Source organism: Haliotis cracherodii, unplaced genomic scaffold (genome assembly GCF_022045235.1).
Source record: "Haliotis cracherodii isolate W230 unplaced genomic scaffold, xgHalCrac1.p SCAF_4, whole genome shotgun sequence".
Taxonomy (NCBI): domain Eukaryota; kingdom Metazoa; phylum Mollusca; class Gastropoda; order Lepetellida; family Haliotidae; genus Haliotis; species Haliotis cracherodii.
This window is the reverse complement of record NW_027266297.1, coordinates 15,768,311-15,786,669: the sequence shown is the minus strand read 5'-3', so window position 1 is coordinate 15,786,669 and position 18,359 is coordinate 15,768,311. Positions and strand designations below refer to the sequence as shown.

General features: G+C 39.6%; 1 protein-coding gene across 4 annotated transcripts in view; it reads left to right on the top strand.

Moving 5' to 3' along the window:
- LOC139478379 (alpha-N-acetylglucosaminidase-like) overlaps positions 1–16,302 on the top strand; it is a 33,980-nt gene extending 17,678 nt beyond the window's left edge. For 2 of the 4 annotated variants that reach the window (XM_071260814.1, XM_071260813.1), the window contains exons 11-20: positions 747–819; positions 4,515–4,610; positions 6,789–6,875; positions 8,084–8,175; positions 8,951–9,055; positions 9,667–9,850; positions 12,027–12,070; positions 13,103–13,160; positions 13,501–13,600; positions 15,032–16,302. In XM_071260814.1, the coding sequence (XP_071116915.1) occupies positions 747–819; positions 4,515–4,610; positions 6,789–6,875; positions 8,084–8,175; positions 8,951–9,055; positions 9,667–9,850; positions 12,027–12,070; positions 13,103–13,160; positions 13,501–13,600; positions 15,032–15,180 (988 nt within the window). In that variant the 3' untranslated portion in view covers positions 15,181–16,302. Of the gene's footprint in view, positions 1–746; positions 820–2,845; positions 2,933–4,514; positions 4,611–6,788; positions 6,876–8,083; positions 8,176–8,950; positions 9,056–9,666; positions 9,851–12,026; positions 12,071–13,102; positions 13,161–13,500; positions 13,601–15,031 lie in introns of all 4 variants that reach the window. The other 2 variants (XM_071260815.1, XM_071260816.1) reach the window with 2 other exon arrangements.
- The last annotated feature ends 2,057 nt before the right edge of the window (positions 16,303–18,359 follow it).

The window sequence follows — 18,359 nt, the reverse complement described above, 5'->3', positions numbered from 1 at the left end:
AAGCCGACCAGTGCTTTTTTAGCCCCTTAATGCCGAGCGCCAGACAGGGTAACATCAAGTGCCATCTTTTTACGTCTTTTGGTATGACGCGGCTGGGGATCGAACCCCAGACCTTCATCTCTTCGGGTGGACGCTCTATCACTATACCACGGAGGGGGTTGGAAGACTTTGTCACCATTCACCCCTTGCCATACATTGCAAAAACTCTCCAAGAAGACCTCTGTCATCCCTGTTGTGGAAAACATGACAACCCAAGACGACTAGCGCCACTTCAGTCAAAGTGTCCCTCCAAAATTATTTTGTTTGTGGGTTGTTTTTGATTGGTTGTAAATTGAAACTCTGCTGGCACATTCTTTATTCTATCGGCCAGTGGTTAAAGCGTTCGCTCGTTATGCCGAAGGCCCGGGTGTGATTCCCCACATGGGTATAACCTGTGTTCCCACCTTAATAGTGCTGCAGTAGTGCTGCAGTATTGCTGAATATTGCTGAAAGTGGCATAAAACTAAACTCACTCAGTCTCTATTCTATCAATCATGAATGCAACATTTCTGTAACAGGTGCTAGTATCTTTATCAAGCGAGTGCTCACAGAGTCAATCCTGCTTCAGCTTCTAAATGCCACTTAAACATACTGGAAACGGTTCTAGTGAGGAAATATCCTTATGCAGCAGTATCAGAAGAATGATTCAAATTGTAAGAAATGTCTTGACACTCCAGAAAACCGGTTTGTTTTGTGTGTTGACCCAGGATCGACAGCTATCAGAAGCAGAGGTACAATGGAGGAAACAAGTTCACCTCTGTAGCCTGGGCTCTGCTGAAGGTAGGATTTGAGAACTTATGTTTCTTACAATCACAGTTTTGGTCGAGATTACCAAACTATGCCTACTCATGAGCAGAGCTACAGATTAACAGTGTATTTGTGTTAAATATCCCCCCAAACTATTCAAAACCCAATTACTTTCAATTACCGTATTTGACGTAATAAGCGCCCAGGGCGCTCTAAAAATTAGAAATAGGGGGCTCTTATTGGAATATTATTTTGTCCAAAAAAAAAGAGTTGAAAGATAAATTTTGTCGTTTATGCTGACAGCCTGAAATGTTTATATACGAGAGATATATTTTTCCAGAATTTAATTGCCCATAATTAAGGGTGCATATAACACACGAGTGCGTATTATACGCGAATAAATAAGTATTGTGTACCTTGATCTATCAGAAAGGGAGCTAATTGGGATTGTTCACGAGCCAAAATATTAGCAAATGTCGCCGTGGGCGCTTATTACGTAGAATACGGTAACTTGCGTAAAGAATGAAAAACTCAATTGTGTAAATACCCAATGAATTTTTTTCAGAATGAATACACCGGAGCTAATTTCCGAGACACAATTACAAGCTAATTTACTTTCAGAGTCATGCCTCTATTTAGAACCGTTATATACATCTAAAACATTGTTTCATATTTTTTTTAAGTCTCAAAATGCTTACTCATTTTGGGAAAAACCAAAATGAGTGATGAATAGATGAGTGAAAATATATTGGTTACCCAATAAAAAATGTAATAACCAAATTGAAATAGAAACCTTCGAGTAGAAATTCAATTGCTCAAAAAGTTATGTGGAGCTCTGGTCATGAGTAAAGTTAACACATGAAGATCAGTAAAGTTGATTGTAAATCATTCATGTTTTTTATAGCTATTTGTATATTTATTTTGTTTGGCATATTTGAGATGGATGTTTTGTGGGGAAAACAATGCTAATACTGTTAAAAATTCATGATGATTAGTGTTATTTACATTAACATGTATATTTATTTACTTTTGAACGTGCTTCGTTCCCTGTATAAGAGGTTGGTAGTAACCAGAGACTACAAACAATATGTTGATCAATAACTGTTTACAAAGTTCCCACTTTAATTTGATATACCTCTTTATTATTCAAATCCATCGAAATGGTCAGGCAGATAAAATAAATAAAACTATTTATTATAGATATATTATATTATTTCTGTGTGTGGTTTTGGGCTCCTGGAGGTTGAATCTGTAAACAGGAAAAATAAATAAAGTGTTTTTTATTTAGGCCAGAACATTTCACTTCTTCAGGTTGTGGAGGAATTTACCCTAATTTTTGGAAATGTGAATGGTAGTTTAATTTTAGTTAAAAGTATGAAAGCCTCACCTAATGTCTTGGTAGACTTGCTGCAGCTTTTATGTCCACAGCTTTGTTGGTAGGGGAGCAAGTCTCCAGTCTTGTTTCATCTGAAATGTGGGGCGGTCGGGTAGCCTTGTGGTTAAAGCGTTCCCTCGTCACATCGAAGACCCGGGTTCGATTCCCGACATGGGTACAATGTGTGAAGCCCATTTCTGGTGTCCCCCGCCATGATATTGCTGGAATATTGCTAAAAGCGGCGTAAAACCATACTCACTCAGTCATCTGAAATGTTGAGCCGCGCATCGTGTGCTCGGATGTATAGTGTGGTACCATTTGTATCTGGCCGGAGGCCTATAGATAAACTTTGACTTGACTTTGTTATTGAGGAAAGAACAATTGGCCAAAAATTAACAGGTATTTGGGGAAGAAAATTGTTATTTTTTTGTAGTCATTTTACTCTTCAATGCTACTGATTATGAACACTTCTAGTGAAGAAACTTCTCATGTTTCAGTACAATGAAAATATGCCCAATAATTTGTTCAGGTTCAAGAATGTAAATGGACATTCAATAGTTTTGTTTTGAGATTTTGTATCATTTCTGATAACAGATTTGACAGAAAAACAGAAAAAAATGGACAAACCTGAAGTATTAGAAAAACTCCTCATATGCTTTCGAAATAATTATGATCTTTCCCCAGAAAAGTGTTTACGCTTATAATACAACTGAAAAGTTCCATGGAAAGAATGGCTATGTCAGAAGACCTGGGTTGAAACTCAACATTAGAGTATGACTTTGATTATATTGACTGTTTCAGTAGTTGTTTGCGTCGGCATGGAGGGGGGAAATGATTCACTGTGACTCTTGTAAATGCCAGGTGCAAGTTCCTACATTAAAGATGTCCTTAAATTACCATGATTACACCAAGACCAGGGAGCCGTTGTACAAAGTGATCTTAGCACTGAGGTGGTCATAACTCCCATATCTAACATAGACTTACAACAGTCATAGTACTAAGGTTGTTTTGTACAACGGCACCCTGTGTTTGATATAAAAAAATTGCCAGACTGCCATCAGGACCCACAGACTTTATAAGCTGCAGGCCTGACTAAACTCTTCAGGCCCTCATTTAAGCTTATGGTGACAGATAAATAGACATGTAAATGTACTTCAGGCCATAAGGACCCATAAAATTTGGAAACTACGGGACTGACGCGAGGTCCTCTTGCCACGGCCCTGCGGAGCTGCTTATTTTGAACACTGACCAAGACCATCATTAATAATATCTGCGTGACCCAGAAGTATGAAATTTAGCAGGAAGACCAGGATTTTTTTTTTTACAACGACCATTAAGAGATTAGGGAAATTTTTTCAGTTCTAAGGGACAGAGAGACAGACATTCTGATTTCAAAGCTGATTTGCTGGGTCAGTCAGGTTCCCCTAAACAGAGGTTTTTAATTGTGGCTCTTAGGATTCTTAGAACAGGTCCACACTACACAAGTGTTAAACAAAATTCTACATTGAAATATCTTTTCATTCTGATTGGTCAGGGGGCGATGGGGTAGCCTAGTGGTTAAAGCGTTTGCTCATCATGTTTGATTTCCCGCATGGGTACAATGTGTGGAGCCTATTTCTGGTGTCCCCTGCTGTGATATTGCTGTAATATTGATAAAATCGGCTTAAAACCATACTCACTCACTCACTGATTCCAATCCCAATATCCACCTCTGATTGAAATGGTTGTGACTATGATAGGACTGTGCTAAGACATGTTCTACAACAGATTTCAAAAGTACAACTGTCGTTTATTTAAAGTATAGGAGTTGCCATAGTTCTATTGGTATGATCACTTTGTGAGTGAAGCCCTATGTTCTGTGACGTCAACTTTATCAGCATATGTTGTGTTACACTGTGTAAAGATGTCAGTAGCAAGATTATTGGCGCCCATTACCAAGAATACGTATGGATTTTGAAAAGTTTAAAAGGTATATATGTTGCCAGTCATGGGAACTAACACCACACATTAGGCATCATCCATTATAATTGAAACTCTTGCAAACTTGTTTAATGTTCGACTGTGCAGATGACCACATTGTCCAGTGAGTTATGTCCCCCTGATGGTACTAGCATGTGCTCTGTTGTAGTTTTATTTCTAACTGTATCTGCTGCTGCCACCCCTATGTGTGTGTTATCAAGCCGAGATGTGTCTTCCTGTCCCTCTGTCCACTAAGTCTTACATTTAGTCTAATATGGCGTCTGTGAGTGTCTCTGAAGGAACATTGACTGAAAGGCTCAGTAAAGCCATCAAAATTAAAATGGCTACCTTTTTCAATCTGATCTGTCAACATGTTTACATTTTCTAATCTCAGTGGAGTGTGTACAACTGTTCTGACACCCATCGGGAACATAGTACAAATGTCCCAATCACTACACGACCGAGACTTGTACCTGAACTTGCACCAGATGTAAGTAAGACCACCCCTAACAATTCAAGGAGTAATCTTCCCTTGTGAGAGAAGAGTTATCCCCCCTTGTTGGAAAAGTGGGATGGCTTCCTGTTGATGCCTTACACAGCATGTGGTGATCCTATGTATCAAGATTACTTATCCTTGTCCTGACGCACAGTTGACTCCCTTTGTTGTTGTCACATTGGTTGTCTCCCCATGTATATTTGCTCTGTTTGTGCTGCTCTTGCTACTATTATTATCTCCCTTTGTAACCGTACACACCTCACCTTACCAAGCTTTCCGTGTATAGAACCCTGCATGTATGGGCAGCAGTAGCCATGATGGATCAATGCTTCAGAGGTTTGCACACAAACTCATTTCAATATTCAGAATTACGTAAAAAACAATTTTGACTTTTTTTAGATAGATTTCTTTTTTACCAAACCCATATCCACTTATTAAGACTTAAAAGAAAGTTTTTATTTCAAATAGTATTTTACTCAACAGTTATTTGTATCCTTGAAGCATTTATTCGTGATGACCTTGTGTCATGGTGACAAGCAGTTGACCAGAGGTCAGATCTCGGGAAATTAACAGGATCCATGCAAGGACACTACTTCTCTTCTACACTTTGTACAACGTCGGTTAAAGATGGTTATCGGATCACTGGAGGAGATGGATGGTTCACATTGTTCACCTTAAATAATTGGATCTATACATACATACATTATGTTTCTAGGTTAGTCAGCACCATACCCTTGCTCGTGGGTTTCACGGAAGTGGTAAAGGTCAGACCTGCATCACTTCGGGCTTTCCTCCCACATTAAGCTGACACGCCGTGATATGACTGGAATACTGTTAAAAGCTGCGTTAAACACAAATCACTCACTACTTCATGATAATCAAGTTTTCTTTCATGTTATTGAATAGCAGAAGAGCAGGAGTCATTGTTTCCAAAAGCGTTTGGGGCTTTTGTTTTCAATATTTCAATATTTGGTTACTCAGTTGATGACAAACGTATGAAGTCAAAGCGTATGGCTCTTACAGCGGGTACTCCAGGTACTCATGTCCACTGGTCCCTTTACTAAAACTCTGTACATTCTAGCCTCCTTTGTTTCAAAACACAGCAATTAAACCAGACCATTTTAGGCAACTAGATCACAGACATCTGGTTTATCGAGGTTCCACCCTATCTTGCCCAACAGTCAGTGTCATGGCAACGTTCATAATCTGTGACTGTTGGGGTGATGTATAATCTTGCAAGGTTTGTGGTGGTAAAGCGATACAGAGTAAACTCTTGTCCATGATACATTGATTTACAAGGGATTTATCTTAAAGCAAATGATGCATGGATATATTTCCGCAAAGTTTTCTAAATATTTAAAAAAATGTGGCAAATTAAGATGTGGTTTCAGATTCTGAAATATTGAAATTTTTTCGTGGTTTGTATTGTATAATCTATCTCTCTTTGTCTAAAATGAAGTATCACACTTCTGTATTGCTACACATCCGATGGTCACGGTCACCAACCTCAGACTCATTAAGATCAGATCTGTTACTCCAATACCACAACTATACCTCTCTGTGTTAAGATCTGAGGACGCCTCCATGGAGGTCACGTCAAGTGTACTTTCTGATCAGCCAGTCAGCATTGAGGCTCTCTGTATCAGGGAGCAAAACATTCACTACACCATATTTGATTTCTGTATCTTGAATACGATCTAAAAAAACAGTTTTTTGAATGTAAATAAATAAAGTAATTGTTCACCTGACTTAACATCCTGTGAAGATCCGGGTAAGAATAGGTCTTCAGCAACCCATGCTTGTCAGAACAGGCGACTATACTTGCCGTAAGAGGCGACTAACGGGATCGGGTGGTCCGGCTCGCTGACTTGGTTGATGCATGTCATTGTATCCCAATTGTGTGGATCGATGCTCATGATGTCAATCACTGGATTGTCTGGTCCAGACTCAATTATTTACAGACCGCCATCATATAGCTGAAATATTGCTGAGTCAGGCATTAAACAACAACAATAGACAAACAAAACCTGACTTGACATCCTATGGAGGTGTCCTGAGATCTACACACACAGGTATGATATCAGAGTGAAAGGTCCGACTTTAATGAGCCCTAATCAACCCCTGTATCTTCCTGATATACTGACCCATTACTGCACATGCATTAACACACAGGCCAGTGTGTACAACTCGACCGGTGGCCACACGGACTTTAATGGTGTCCTGTACACCAAACGACCTTCTCTGCTGATGAAGGAGTATGTGAGTAGACAGACGACCATTATTATGACTACTTGTTTAACCTGTGCAATTTGTTGTACATATTTATCCTTGAAACCAGGTAACTGTAATCCTTGTAAAAAACATTTTGTTCATGTTACCATGGTTACTAAATTGCAAAATTTGACTAATCTCACTTAATCTATTTAGAATTAAGATTGGCATTCAGAGTGTATTACCTTCACATCTGACAATTTTGTTTTTGTTTTGTATTTGTTCTCATTTATTGTGTATACATTCCAATACAAAACACACATTTCAGGCCTGTTTTTGCCATTGGTCTGTGATTGAATTAATATTTTATGAAAATTCACATCAAAATTTGTGATATTTTTATTTTCAAATATTTGTTCTGGTAATGTAAACAAGCAGGGTTTTTTTTATGAGTCAGTGGTTTACCTCCCCTTCCCTATAAGCCTTTTCAACATTTATTTAAAGAATTTTCTAAAGAATATTTTGGTCCCACATTCATGGAATTTTGAGTCAACATATCCATGTGTCCTAGCTGCCTGCCCCAAGTAAAGGCTTATAATCCTCTTCCATAGCGCAGTCAGTGTCTAGATGCCTGCCTCATAGTTGTCCTGCCTGGCTGCCTGCTTGTGAAAAATATCTGTTGTTCCTCTGTGTCATGTGTCACATTCTTGCAATCCCTGGTCTGTTTCCCCAAATAGTCTCTCTCTCTCTCTCTCTCTCTCTCTCTCTCTCTCTCTCTCTCTCTCTCTCTCTCTCTCTCTCATTCTTGCAATCCCTGGTCTGTTTCTCTCTCTCTCTCTCATTCTTGCAATCCCTGGTCTGTTTCCCCAAATAGTCTCTCTCTCTCTCTCTCTCTCTCTCTCTCTCTCTCTCTCTCTCTCTCTCTCTCTCTCTCTCTCTCTCTCTCTCTCTCTCTCTCTCTCTCTCTCTCTCTCTCTCTCGTTTTAACAGCATGTCCTAATCCATATATATTATATTTAAATTAACATCAACATGACTTTTATCTTCGTAACTGCTTATGAAGAAAATTTAATATAACTTTCAATAATTCTAATAAAGATTTCATTTCATTATTATTATTATTTTTCTACATTATATGATTATAGATTGAAAATAGTATGATGACTATTGTACAGAACATGCAGGATGTCAAACAAACATTTGAAAATTAATCGAGTACTATTCTGTATTATTACCATTCTTATGATGATTATTAGATATGGTATGATCCGGAGCAGCTTTACCAGGCCTGGGACAACATGGTTCTGGCATCAGCGACTCCAGCTCTGGGGAACAACACACTGTTCACGTAGGTCCTAGCGTCTCCTAGAGGAGATTTCTAACAACTGTGTCTTCCACAAACATCAAATGTCAATAATAATTGTGAAGTTATGATTTGTCTATTGATGACTACTCAAAATTAGTCATGATTATGTGAAAAACATTCAGTTTATTTAATTGAAATAAAATAAATTTAAATCTTAATTATTTTGCTCCAGTTCACTGTTTGAAGTAAGTGTTATTTGGCACAATTTTGTAAAGTTGGTTGTGGTTATGGTGACCTCTGTGTCACTTGTTTCATGCTAAATGGTTTATAGCTGTGCAGAGTTGCACACCTTGGCCATGGCAGGATCTGCTGGCCATCAGACTAAATCCCAGATGTGCACTGATTGTGATCCTTGGTCTGCCAGCATCATACCTGTAATCATGAGTTTTACATTTCTTTGTCATCTTTGTATCTCACTGTCTCTCCTGTTATAGTAGGGGGCACGGGTGGCCCAGTCGTCTAAGGTGCCGCAATTCGCTGTGCAGAGTTGCGTTCCTTGGGCACGCCAGAAAGCTATGATTGTGGGTTCGAATCCCGGTTCGCCACAATTATGTTTCTACATTTGTCAGCACCATACCCGTGCTCGGTTTCACCGAAGTGGTAAACGTCTGAGACCTGCATCACTTCGGGCTTTCCTCCCGAATTAAGCTGACACGCCGCGATATAACTGGAATACTGTTAAAAGCGGCGTTAAACCCAACTCACTCACTCACTCACTATATGACACGTATGTAACAAGAGTTACTGCCTCCTGCAGGTATGACCTGGTGGACGTGACCCGCAACAGCCTACAGATCCTCTCCTCCATGTACTACCGTGACATCATCGCCGCCTACATTACAACCAACACCTCACAGCTCCAGTAAGTGAATGCTCCATTAACTCAACTTGATATTCTCCAGAGTCCAAACTCATCTTTTGAATTTTAAGATATTCATTACCAAATACAGTTCAAATGAAACATTCACAGCAGGGTATCTATATATGTGGGTTGTTCTACATGTTAGTCAATGTGTAGAATGACTGAAATTTTCTCTTTAGCAATTTACAAAACAACGAAATATTTTACAATTATTTTTCCATTGGTTAATATGATAACGAATTCCAATCATTTTTAAGCTCTATTTCATAACCCAGTGACTGAAAATGATAGGGTGAAAAGAAAACAAAAATCAATGTTCTTTTGCTACTAATCCCAGCATTATTAGTCTATTGTGATGTTTTTTTTAAATTTCTTTTAAGCTTGTTAAAAACTTTTAGTCAATCTGACAGGGAAAATAATCGTAAAATGGCTGGAATATTTTGGCGTTTTGTAAATTGCCAAAGTTAAAAATTTCAATCATTTTACACATTGACTGTAACATATACACAATGATATACTGTAGGTATTTGGACAATATTGCCGTAACACATGTTACATGTGTATGAACAACAATTGTGTATCATAAAAACATGACAGCTGTCTTTTCTTAGAACGGCAGGCCAGAAGATGGTTGACCTTCTGAGTGACCTTGACACACTTCTTGCCTCCGATGTTCACTTCCTGTTGGGCACGTGGACTGAGGCAGCCCGACAGTTCTCACTTGATGTAAATGATACAATCTTGTATGATCTCAACTCTCGGAACCAGGTGACATTGTGGGGCCCTACTGGACAGGTGAGATGCGGAGTTGTGACTCTTTGGTACAGACGTATAGTTAAAATATCCATCACTCTGTGATACGAGGTTGCTGATTGGTTGTTTTTTAAAACATTCAAGTCAGTTGTTGATCGATCAGACAGGGAACAAATTGCATGTACATTAACATTACTTCAGAATTTGAAACACCACATTGTCTTTCTGAAAAAAAACCCAGTTAATTATTGTCAAAGTAGACACAATTTAATTACTGTAAGAGACGTTTCGGTATAGATCCTTATACCGTTGTCAAGCAAGACTGTACAGATCCTTATACCGTTGTCAAGCAAGACTGTATAGATCCTTATACCGTTGTCAAGCAAGACTGTATAGATCCTTATACCGTTGTCAAGCAATACTGTATAGATCCTTAAACTGTTGTCAAGCAAGACTGCTTGACAACGGAATAAGGAACTATACCAAAATGTCACCTTTACAGTAATTTAAGAAGCTGTTATACATAAATTGTGTCATCTTTGTCATCCGTCAACTTCTCAGTGATGCCTATCAAATAATTATTGTCACATTGTCTTTCTGAAAAAAAACAGTTAATTAGTGGCACATGCTGAATTTTATTAATGTGCGGAGCCTCCACCATTTGCTACAGACTCATTCGTCCCCATTGATTCATGTAGATATTGTTATGATAGCAATAATAACCATAGGCTGCTTGTAATGTACAACACTCCACATGAGGGTCAAAGGGGATCAGTTTGCATCAAACTGTATTCTCAGCTCCCTGAGGAGTATATAATTCATGCTGGCTCTTAGACACTGGGAATTTCTCACTTTTCTGAGTATCCACTGATAGCTGGGTAAACCAGTACCGTAGCCAGCCGGGGGTGGGTGGGTGGGGGGAGAGAGTTGCCCCCCCCCGATTATTTATAGAAAACAGTTTTATTGGAATCAAGTTGGGGACAAGTGATACTTGTACAATATTTGCTCCCCTCCCCCCATCAAAAAATGTTAACTACAGCCTTGTAAACGGAATAAAATTTTGATCACGTTACTTGCCCATAGAGACACATTCCCTTGAGGCAGACTCTGGTGCTGGAATCTCAGGGGTCAAGCCACTCCCTCCCACCTACTTTCCACTGCCATTCTTTACAATCTTCACCTAAATTGTAGCCTTGCTCCATGGCATTACTGAAAGATAAGTCAATTGATGTGCAGTAACTCTATCCTCATAGTAGGCAAGTCTAGATATGTGACAGTGCAATGACGCCAGTCTTTTATGGAGACAACTTGTTCTTATTATCAGTATAATCTAGAAATTATGATTTAAACTAATAAATATTGCCTTAGAGACTTGTGCAAGTCTACTTAAATTGTGACCATTGTGTTTAGCAAAGGTCCAGGAGTTGATTCCTATATGATTCTGTCTACTGTAAAAGGTGACTATGCTTGTCGTAAAAGGCGACTAACGAGATCGGGTGATCAGGCTCGCTGACTTGGTTGATGCATGTCATCGATCCCTATTGCATGGATCGATGCTCATGATATTAATCACTGGATTGTCTGGTCCAGACTCGATTATTTACAGACCGCCGTCATATAGCTGGAATATTGCTGAGTGCGGCGTTAAACAACAAATCAACCTACTTTGCTAGAGGTAAAGTCATCCAGAGCTCCAGATAAGCTGCGTAACTGCGTAAAATACGCATCAGAAATGCAGAAATACACAGTAAAATATAATCCAAGCGTATCAAATACGCAACGAACATTACATATACGCTACAAAAATAAAACTTGTGCGTATCATCAAAATATTGTGAAGTAACCCTGCGTATTCGATTAGCAAATCAGCAACCTATTTTGAAAAAAAACGGGCATTCCGTCAACCTTGCCAAACTCCACGATGACAGTTACATCATGATCATTTGCCATCACACTTTCTTGTGGAAGTATCGTGGTATTTTTGAGTCCTATAAAGCTCTCGAACCCACACGACACCAGTTTGCAGGGACTAGATGAATAGTGTTTTTAAATATTTAACTTAAATACCCACATGTGTAAAAACTAGTTGGTAACAGAAATTTGAATACGCAGACAGAATTACTGATACCCAATGATTTTAAAATGCATGGGTAAAATACCCACAACACCAAAAGCTTATCTGGAGCTCTGGTCATCACTGTGTTGTGTCGTGTTTCAGATCAGGGACTATGCAGCCAAACAGTGGTCTGGCTTGATAAACAGGTATGTCATTAACTTACAACTGTTCCATGTATAAGGAAGAGAATTGATGCATGTCAACTTCTTTATTATGAGGAACACAACATATTATGGAGTAATATACAGTAAACTAGGGTTATAACAAACTCAGTTTGTTATATCCGTCGTTATGTGAATTTCGACCGTGATATATCGTTTATCAAGTCATGTGACATCATGTTACCATGGTTACTTGATAAAAACCAAAATTGTGCACTGTATATGAACAGAATATATCCACTTCAATCACTTTGTTACTATTGTTAATTGAAGGTGTAATTTGAGGACAAGGTGTCACGACTTAAGAGTAAATCAGTTGCCTCAGTTGTTTATTGACACTTTGAACAGCAGCGCTTGGCAGACTGGTGACACGTGTGCAGCTCAGCACAGGGATTACCAGTTCGTTATAAACGTAAACATTATCATTGACAGAGTACACGTGGCACCACATATCCATTATTTCGTTATGAGCATTTTCGTTATATCCATCAACTTTATTGGATAAAATATATGGAAAATGGCTGGGACCAAAAGAACAGTTCGTTAGATCCGTCAGTTCGTTATAATCATGTTCGTTATAAACATAGTATACTGTACTTACTTTTTCATCACGTATGGATGAAGAAGTAAGTATATACTCTGAAACGTTGTGTTCCACATTATAAAGAAGTTGACATCCATTAATTCTCTTCCTCATGTGTATCACTTCTAAATGCCACTTGTTCCATTTGTATTCAAGAACAAGGACATTTCTTCATTGTAAAGGTCTTGGTTTGGAACAGATGTAAGATAATTTAATGGTACAGACGTTAATCATACCTGCTTTGTTTTCTAATATCCATGTACAAAAAACATCTTAGAGCACTTAAGAGAGGTCTGGATGTTTTGTATCCTGCAATATACTGTGCACAGTTGTGTCCCTTTGTAGGACAAGGATACCATGATCATTGGTTTGAAGGCAACATTTGTCCTGATTATGATGAACTGGTTCATAGCCATTTTATGTTCTTCCTGCAGATACTACAAACCAAGATGGCAGTTGTTTGTTGATAGCTTGGTCAACTCCACTAAAACGGTGAGTAAACAGTAGGATACCGTGTGTTCGTCCTGCATGCTGATTGCCTCCAACAAATATGTGACTTGTGAAGATCTGGGTAAGCTGTAAGAGGTGACTAACGGGATCGGGTGGTCAGGCTCACTGATTTGGTCGATGCATGTCATCGTAAATTGCATAGATAGATGCTCATGATGTCAATCACTGGACTGTCTGCTCTAGACTTGATTATTTACAGGCCGCTGTTAACTTACAGCCCCTGTCATTTGGCTACTCTGCTGTGCAAAGTGATATGGACTCATCTGTTGCTACTGAAGCGCTTAGCATCATGCAGGGGCTTATGTCTTCTCAAATGTTTTAGGGCATACCATTCAACAATGTGAAGTACGACCAGGACACATTCAGCACAGTGGAGCTTCCATTCTCCAATGACCACACAGCCTTCCCTACCACGACTACTGGTTTGTATATGCAGCACATTCACCCCATGTTGTATACGCAGCACATTCACCCCATGTTGTATACGCAGCACATTCACCCCATGTTGTATACGCAGCACATTCACCCCATATTGTATATGCAGCACATTCACCCCATATTTTATATGAAGCACATTCACCCCATGTTGTATACGCAGCACATTCACCCCATGTTGTATATGCAGCACATTCACCCCATGTTGAATAGGCAGCACATTCACCCCATGTTGTATATGCAGCACATTCACCCCATGTTGTATACGCAGCACATTCACCCCATGTTGTAGATGCAGGACATTCACCTGATGTTGTATACGCAGCACATTCACCCCATGTTGTAGATGCAGGACATTCACCTGATGTTGTATACGCAGCACATTCACTCCATGTTGTATATGCAGCACATTCACTCCATGTTGTATATGCAGCACATTCACTCCATGTTGTATACGCAGCACATTCACCCCATGTTGTATATGCAGCACATTCACTCCATGTTGTATATGCAGCACATTCACTCCATGTTGTATATGCAGCACATTCACCCCATGTTGTATATGCAGCACATTCACTCCATGTTGTTTATGCAGCACATTCACCTGAAATTGTATACGCAGCACATTCACCCCATGTTGTATATGCAGCACATTCACCCCATGTTGTATATGCAGCACATTCACCCCCATGTGGTAGTTGCAGCCCATTCACCTGATGTTGTATATGCAGCACATTCACCTCATGTTGTATACGCAGCACATTCACCTCATGTTGTATACACAGCACATTCACTCCATGTTGTATACACAGCACATTCACCCCATGTTGTATACACAGCACATTCACCCCATGTTGTATACGCAGCACATTCACCCCATGTTGTGTACACAGCACATTCACCTCATGTTGTACAGACAGCTCACCTGATTTCGTACAGGCAACTCGTGATCTTGTACATTCTACTAATGTGATACGTTCTTCTCAAGTGATCTTATGCGTTCTATTTTGTACGTTCTACTCATGTGTTTTGGTACAGGCAGCTCACACGATCTTGTACAGTCTACCTGTGTGATCTTGCTGTCCATTTACATTGTCTTGTAGTGCACTTGTGATCTTCTAAGTCCAATCACACCTGATCTAATATAATCCACTCGTGATCGTGTACATCTCGGGCAGAATAGGTCTCAGTCCTCTCATGCTTGTCTCCGAAATTCTCTCAGCGATTGTACAAGCCAACCAAGTAGCTACTTGCAGTGTGTCACCTGATTCCTTGTCTGTCATCCAACCCCCATAGTCAGGTGATGAAGAAGGGTTTGTCTGGTCCAGAGTAGATTGCTGCCATGATGTAACAGTAATAATGCATTCCGTGGCAAACACAAATCACTCACTCATACATCTGCATGATATTCATTCCAGGAAGTTCTGTGGATCTAGCAGCCAAGTTCCACCAGAAGTACCGCCCAGAAACCAAGTCCAAGTTCTTTTCCCAGTTCCCCAGAAAGTCTGACAGAACTTCTGCCTTCTCTAAACAGCTGGCAAGGCAATGGGGGCGGGCTCTGGCTTAATGAGGAGGAGGGGGGTGAATATATCAGCCTTGAATCTGCCCCGACATCTTCCAGTACGGCAATACCATTGGATTGGTGGAGGGTATTTGTTTGGCCGACAATGAAGCAACTTTTGTGAAGCTCTCGTAAAATCACAATTAGAGTAAGATTTCCTTCACTTAGGATGTTTTTTACTGCAGTTATGCAGTATTTACAACACCATTTTTCATGTCAAAGATTTATAGATTATTTAACATAGGTACTCCACTTTTGTCACATGGTTAAAGGGGACATGCAGCTTGAACTTACACAGAACCACCAAGAGATACGTGATTTCCTTGAATGGGTAACTCTTGAAATGGCCTGTTTGTTTTTTTATGAAATGGTCATTACTCTGAATACGTCTTGGTATATATGAGTGTATATAACTGTCGCTCAGTGTCAAGAAGCTTGTTATTACCTGAGGAATACTCACAATCACAAATGTATCTTGAGGTTCAGAAAAGGCGACTTCCTGTAAGTTTTAAAGACTACTCAATCATTGACTAGCAGGGTATTGTGGTGCACTGGTGGAGATAAACTAAACTTGAATGCCTACAGAGACATTGTTAATATCTTGCTAATCATGCCTGTACTTAAATTGTCCTCTCTGCTGGCTTCCTTTCATGACCTCACTTCGGCAAGGGTCTCATCTCATAAGTTGCAAAGTTGGGTGGGGGTAAGTGGTTAAGGTTGTGGCTCATCATGTGGGAGATCTGGGTTTGATTCTCCTCATATGCTAAGCCCACTATGTCCAGGTTATGTTATATAGATGGCTTAATGCTAAAAGAGTGTAACTCACTCAATCACTGAGTCTTCATTGTCAGTATTTGTACTTGATGTGTTGATATATGCAATACTGTAAATGTTTAAGGTGATGTGTAAATATCTCGCCAAACATGGTAATGGTCATTTACCCTGTCCATTGTCTGAGGGTTTGTGACACTATCTGCAAATCCTGACAGTTATTTTTGTATCATTTAGTTTTGAGTTTAAAATGAGTTGTCACTGATCACATGTGTGTTTTATACATTTTGTGTACTTTTTGTGGGAGTATTTTTCATGATGTGTACATTCCCTGGAATAAACTGTGATACCTCTAAATGTCTGGTGTTGCATCATTCAGATGGTTATTCCAGAGAGATAGACAACAGAATATAATAATATGATTGTGGAATCTGATTGTACACTATGCAAATAGATGGGGGGATCTAAGTGTTTATATGCAAATACATAAGGATCTTAGTGTTTATATGCAAATAGAGGGGGGATCGTAGTGTTTATATGCAAATAAGGTTTGTGGATCTGGTAGCAGAATTTCATTCTTAGTACATGGTTTAAAATAGTTTTCGAGAATTTAAGCCTTACTCACTCACTCACTCACTCATAAAGGGTTTGTTTTAGATATTGTTCATGTCCATTTGATAAAATGAGAATCCGAAAAATGAAAGCAAAACATATTTTTTTTACATTTTATTAGTATGAAAATATCTACAAATAAAGTGTTTTGACAGTTAAAAGATGAGTGATGTCATTCCTTCTTGTACTACAAGAACTGGCCTTACAACTGGAATGTTCATGGTGGTTGTAGCTGTCATGTCGGTAATGGACCAACCATTTAATAATTGGGTGTCGGGGATTGTATGAAAAAAAATACACTGTCCTAGAAAATGCTTGAAAAAAAAGAAGTCTTCAGTCTGTAGAAAAAAGGATAGTGTCTGCAACAAAAAGTACATTGTTGCAAGATTATTTTTTCAAAATCATTTAGGCTCATAGTCAAAATTAAAAATAATAATCTGGTTTTGCAGGTGCAGGTGTAAATGGAAAAATATCCAGTCTCCATACAAAGTCCCACACGCCCACCACTTGATGCTATGAAATGGTTGGTCCCTGGGGATGGCAGTAGTTGATGTGGTGTTTATAGAGTGTAGCCAGGCTGACTGTGTCACCGTACCGGTGGCTTAAATTGTTTGTTGTTCAGGCTATCAACGATTGATCTGCCCGCCACTCGCTTATATACAGGCTCCCATGATGAACCCGACTGCGACAAAAGGTAACATTCGCTCACTCGGTTGCCTGGCACTCGCTTATATACAGGCACCCATGATGAACCCGACTGCGACAAAAGGTAACATTCGCTCACTCGGTTGCCTGGCACTCGCTTATATACAGGCACCCATGATGAACCCGACTGCGACAAAAGGTAACATTCGCTCACTCGGTTGCCTGGCACTCGCTTATATACAGGCACCCATGATGAACCCGACTGCGACAAAAGGTAACATTCGCTCACTCGGTTGCCTGGCACTCGCTTATATACAGGCACCCATGATGAACCCGACTGCGACAAAAGGTAACATTCGCTCACTCGGTTGCCTGGCACTCGCTTATATACAGGCACCCATGATGAACCCGACTGCGACAAAAGGTAACATTCGCTCACTCGGTTGCCTGGCACTCGCTTATATACAGGCACCCATGATGAACCCGACTGCGACAAAAGGTAACATTCGCTCACTCGGTTGCCTGGCACTCGCTTATATACAGGCACCCATGATGAACCCGACTGCGACAAAAGGTAACATTCGCTCACTCGGTTGCCTGGCACTCGCTTATATACAGGCACTCATGATGTACCCGACTGCGACAAAAGGTAACATTCGCTCACTCGGTTGCACAAGAAAACGGTAAGCATATGGTATAAAGACACGTCTCCATACGTCGTCTGAAGCAGGGTACAGCACTAAAACTAAGGAAATGAAGCTATAAATCCCATACACATTTTGACACATTAAACACACATGAACTACATCGTAATGTTTCTCGGGTGAAAATATGAATAATTTACTTTCGTGAATAAAGTCTGAAAAATAATAGCGTCCGTTTGAAATAGGTTCATAGTAGACTGAAATATTTCATCCTTGGTTGCACTTAAAACAAGTACATCCGTGGGTTATTTTCAGGAGCGTCCAGAAAAGATCAAACTTGAACTTGATCCATCTTAAAGATTTGTTATTACCAACTGAGTTACATGAGCTAACACGTGTACATTCAAATACATGCATCATGTCTTCAGCCAGCCTCTAGTTCACAGAATACATGTTACAGTTTCACCCTTAACAGATCTCTCGGTGAAATGTCTATGCACAAATTTGTATTGG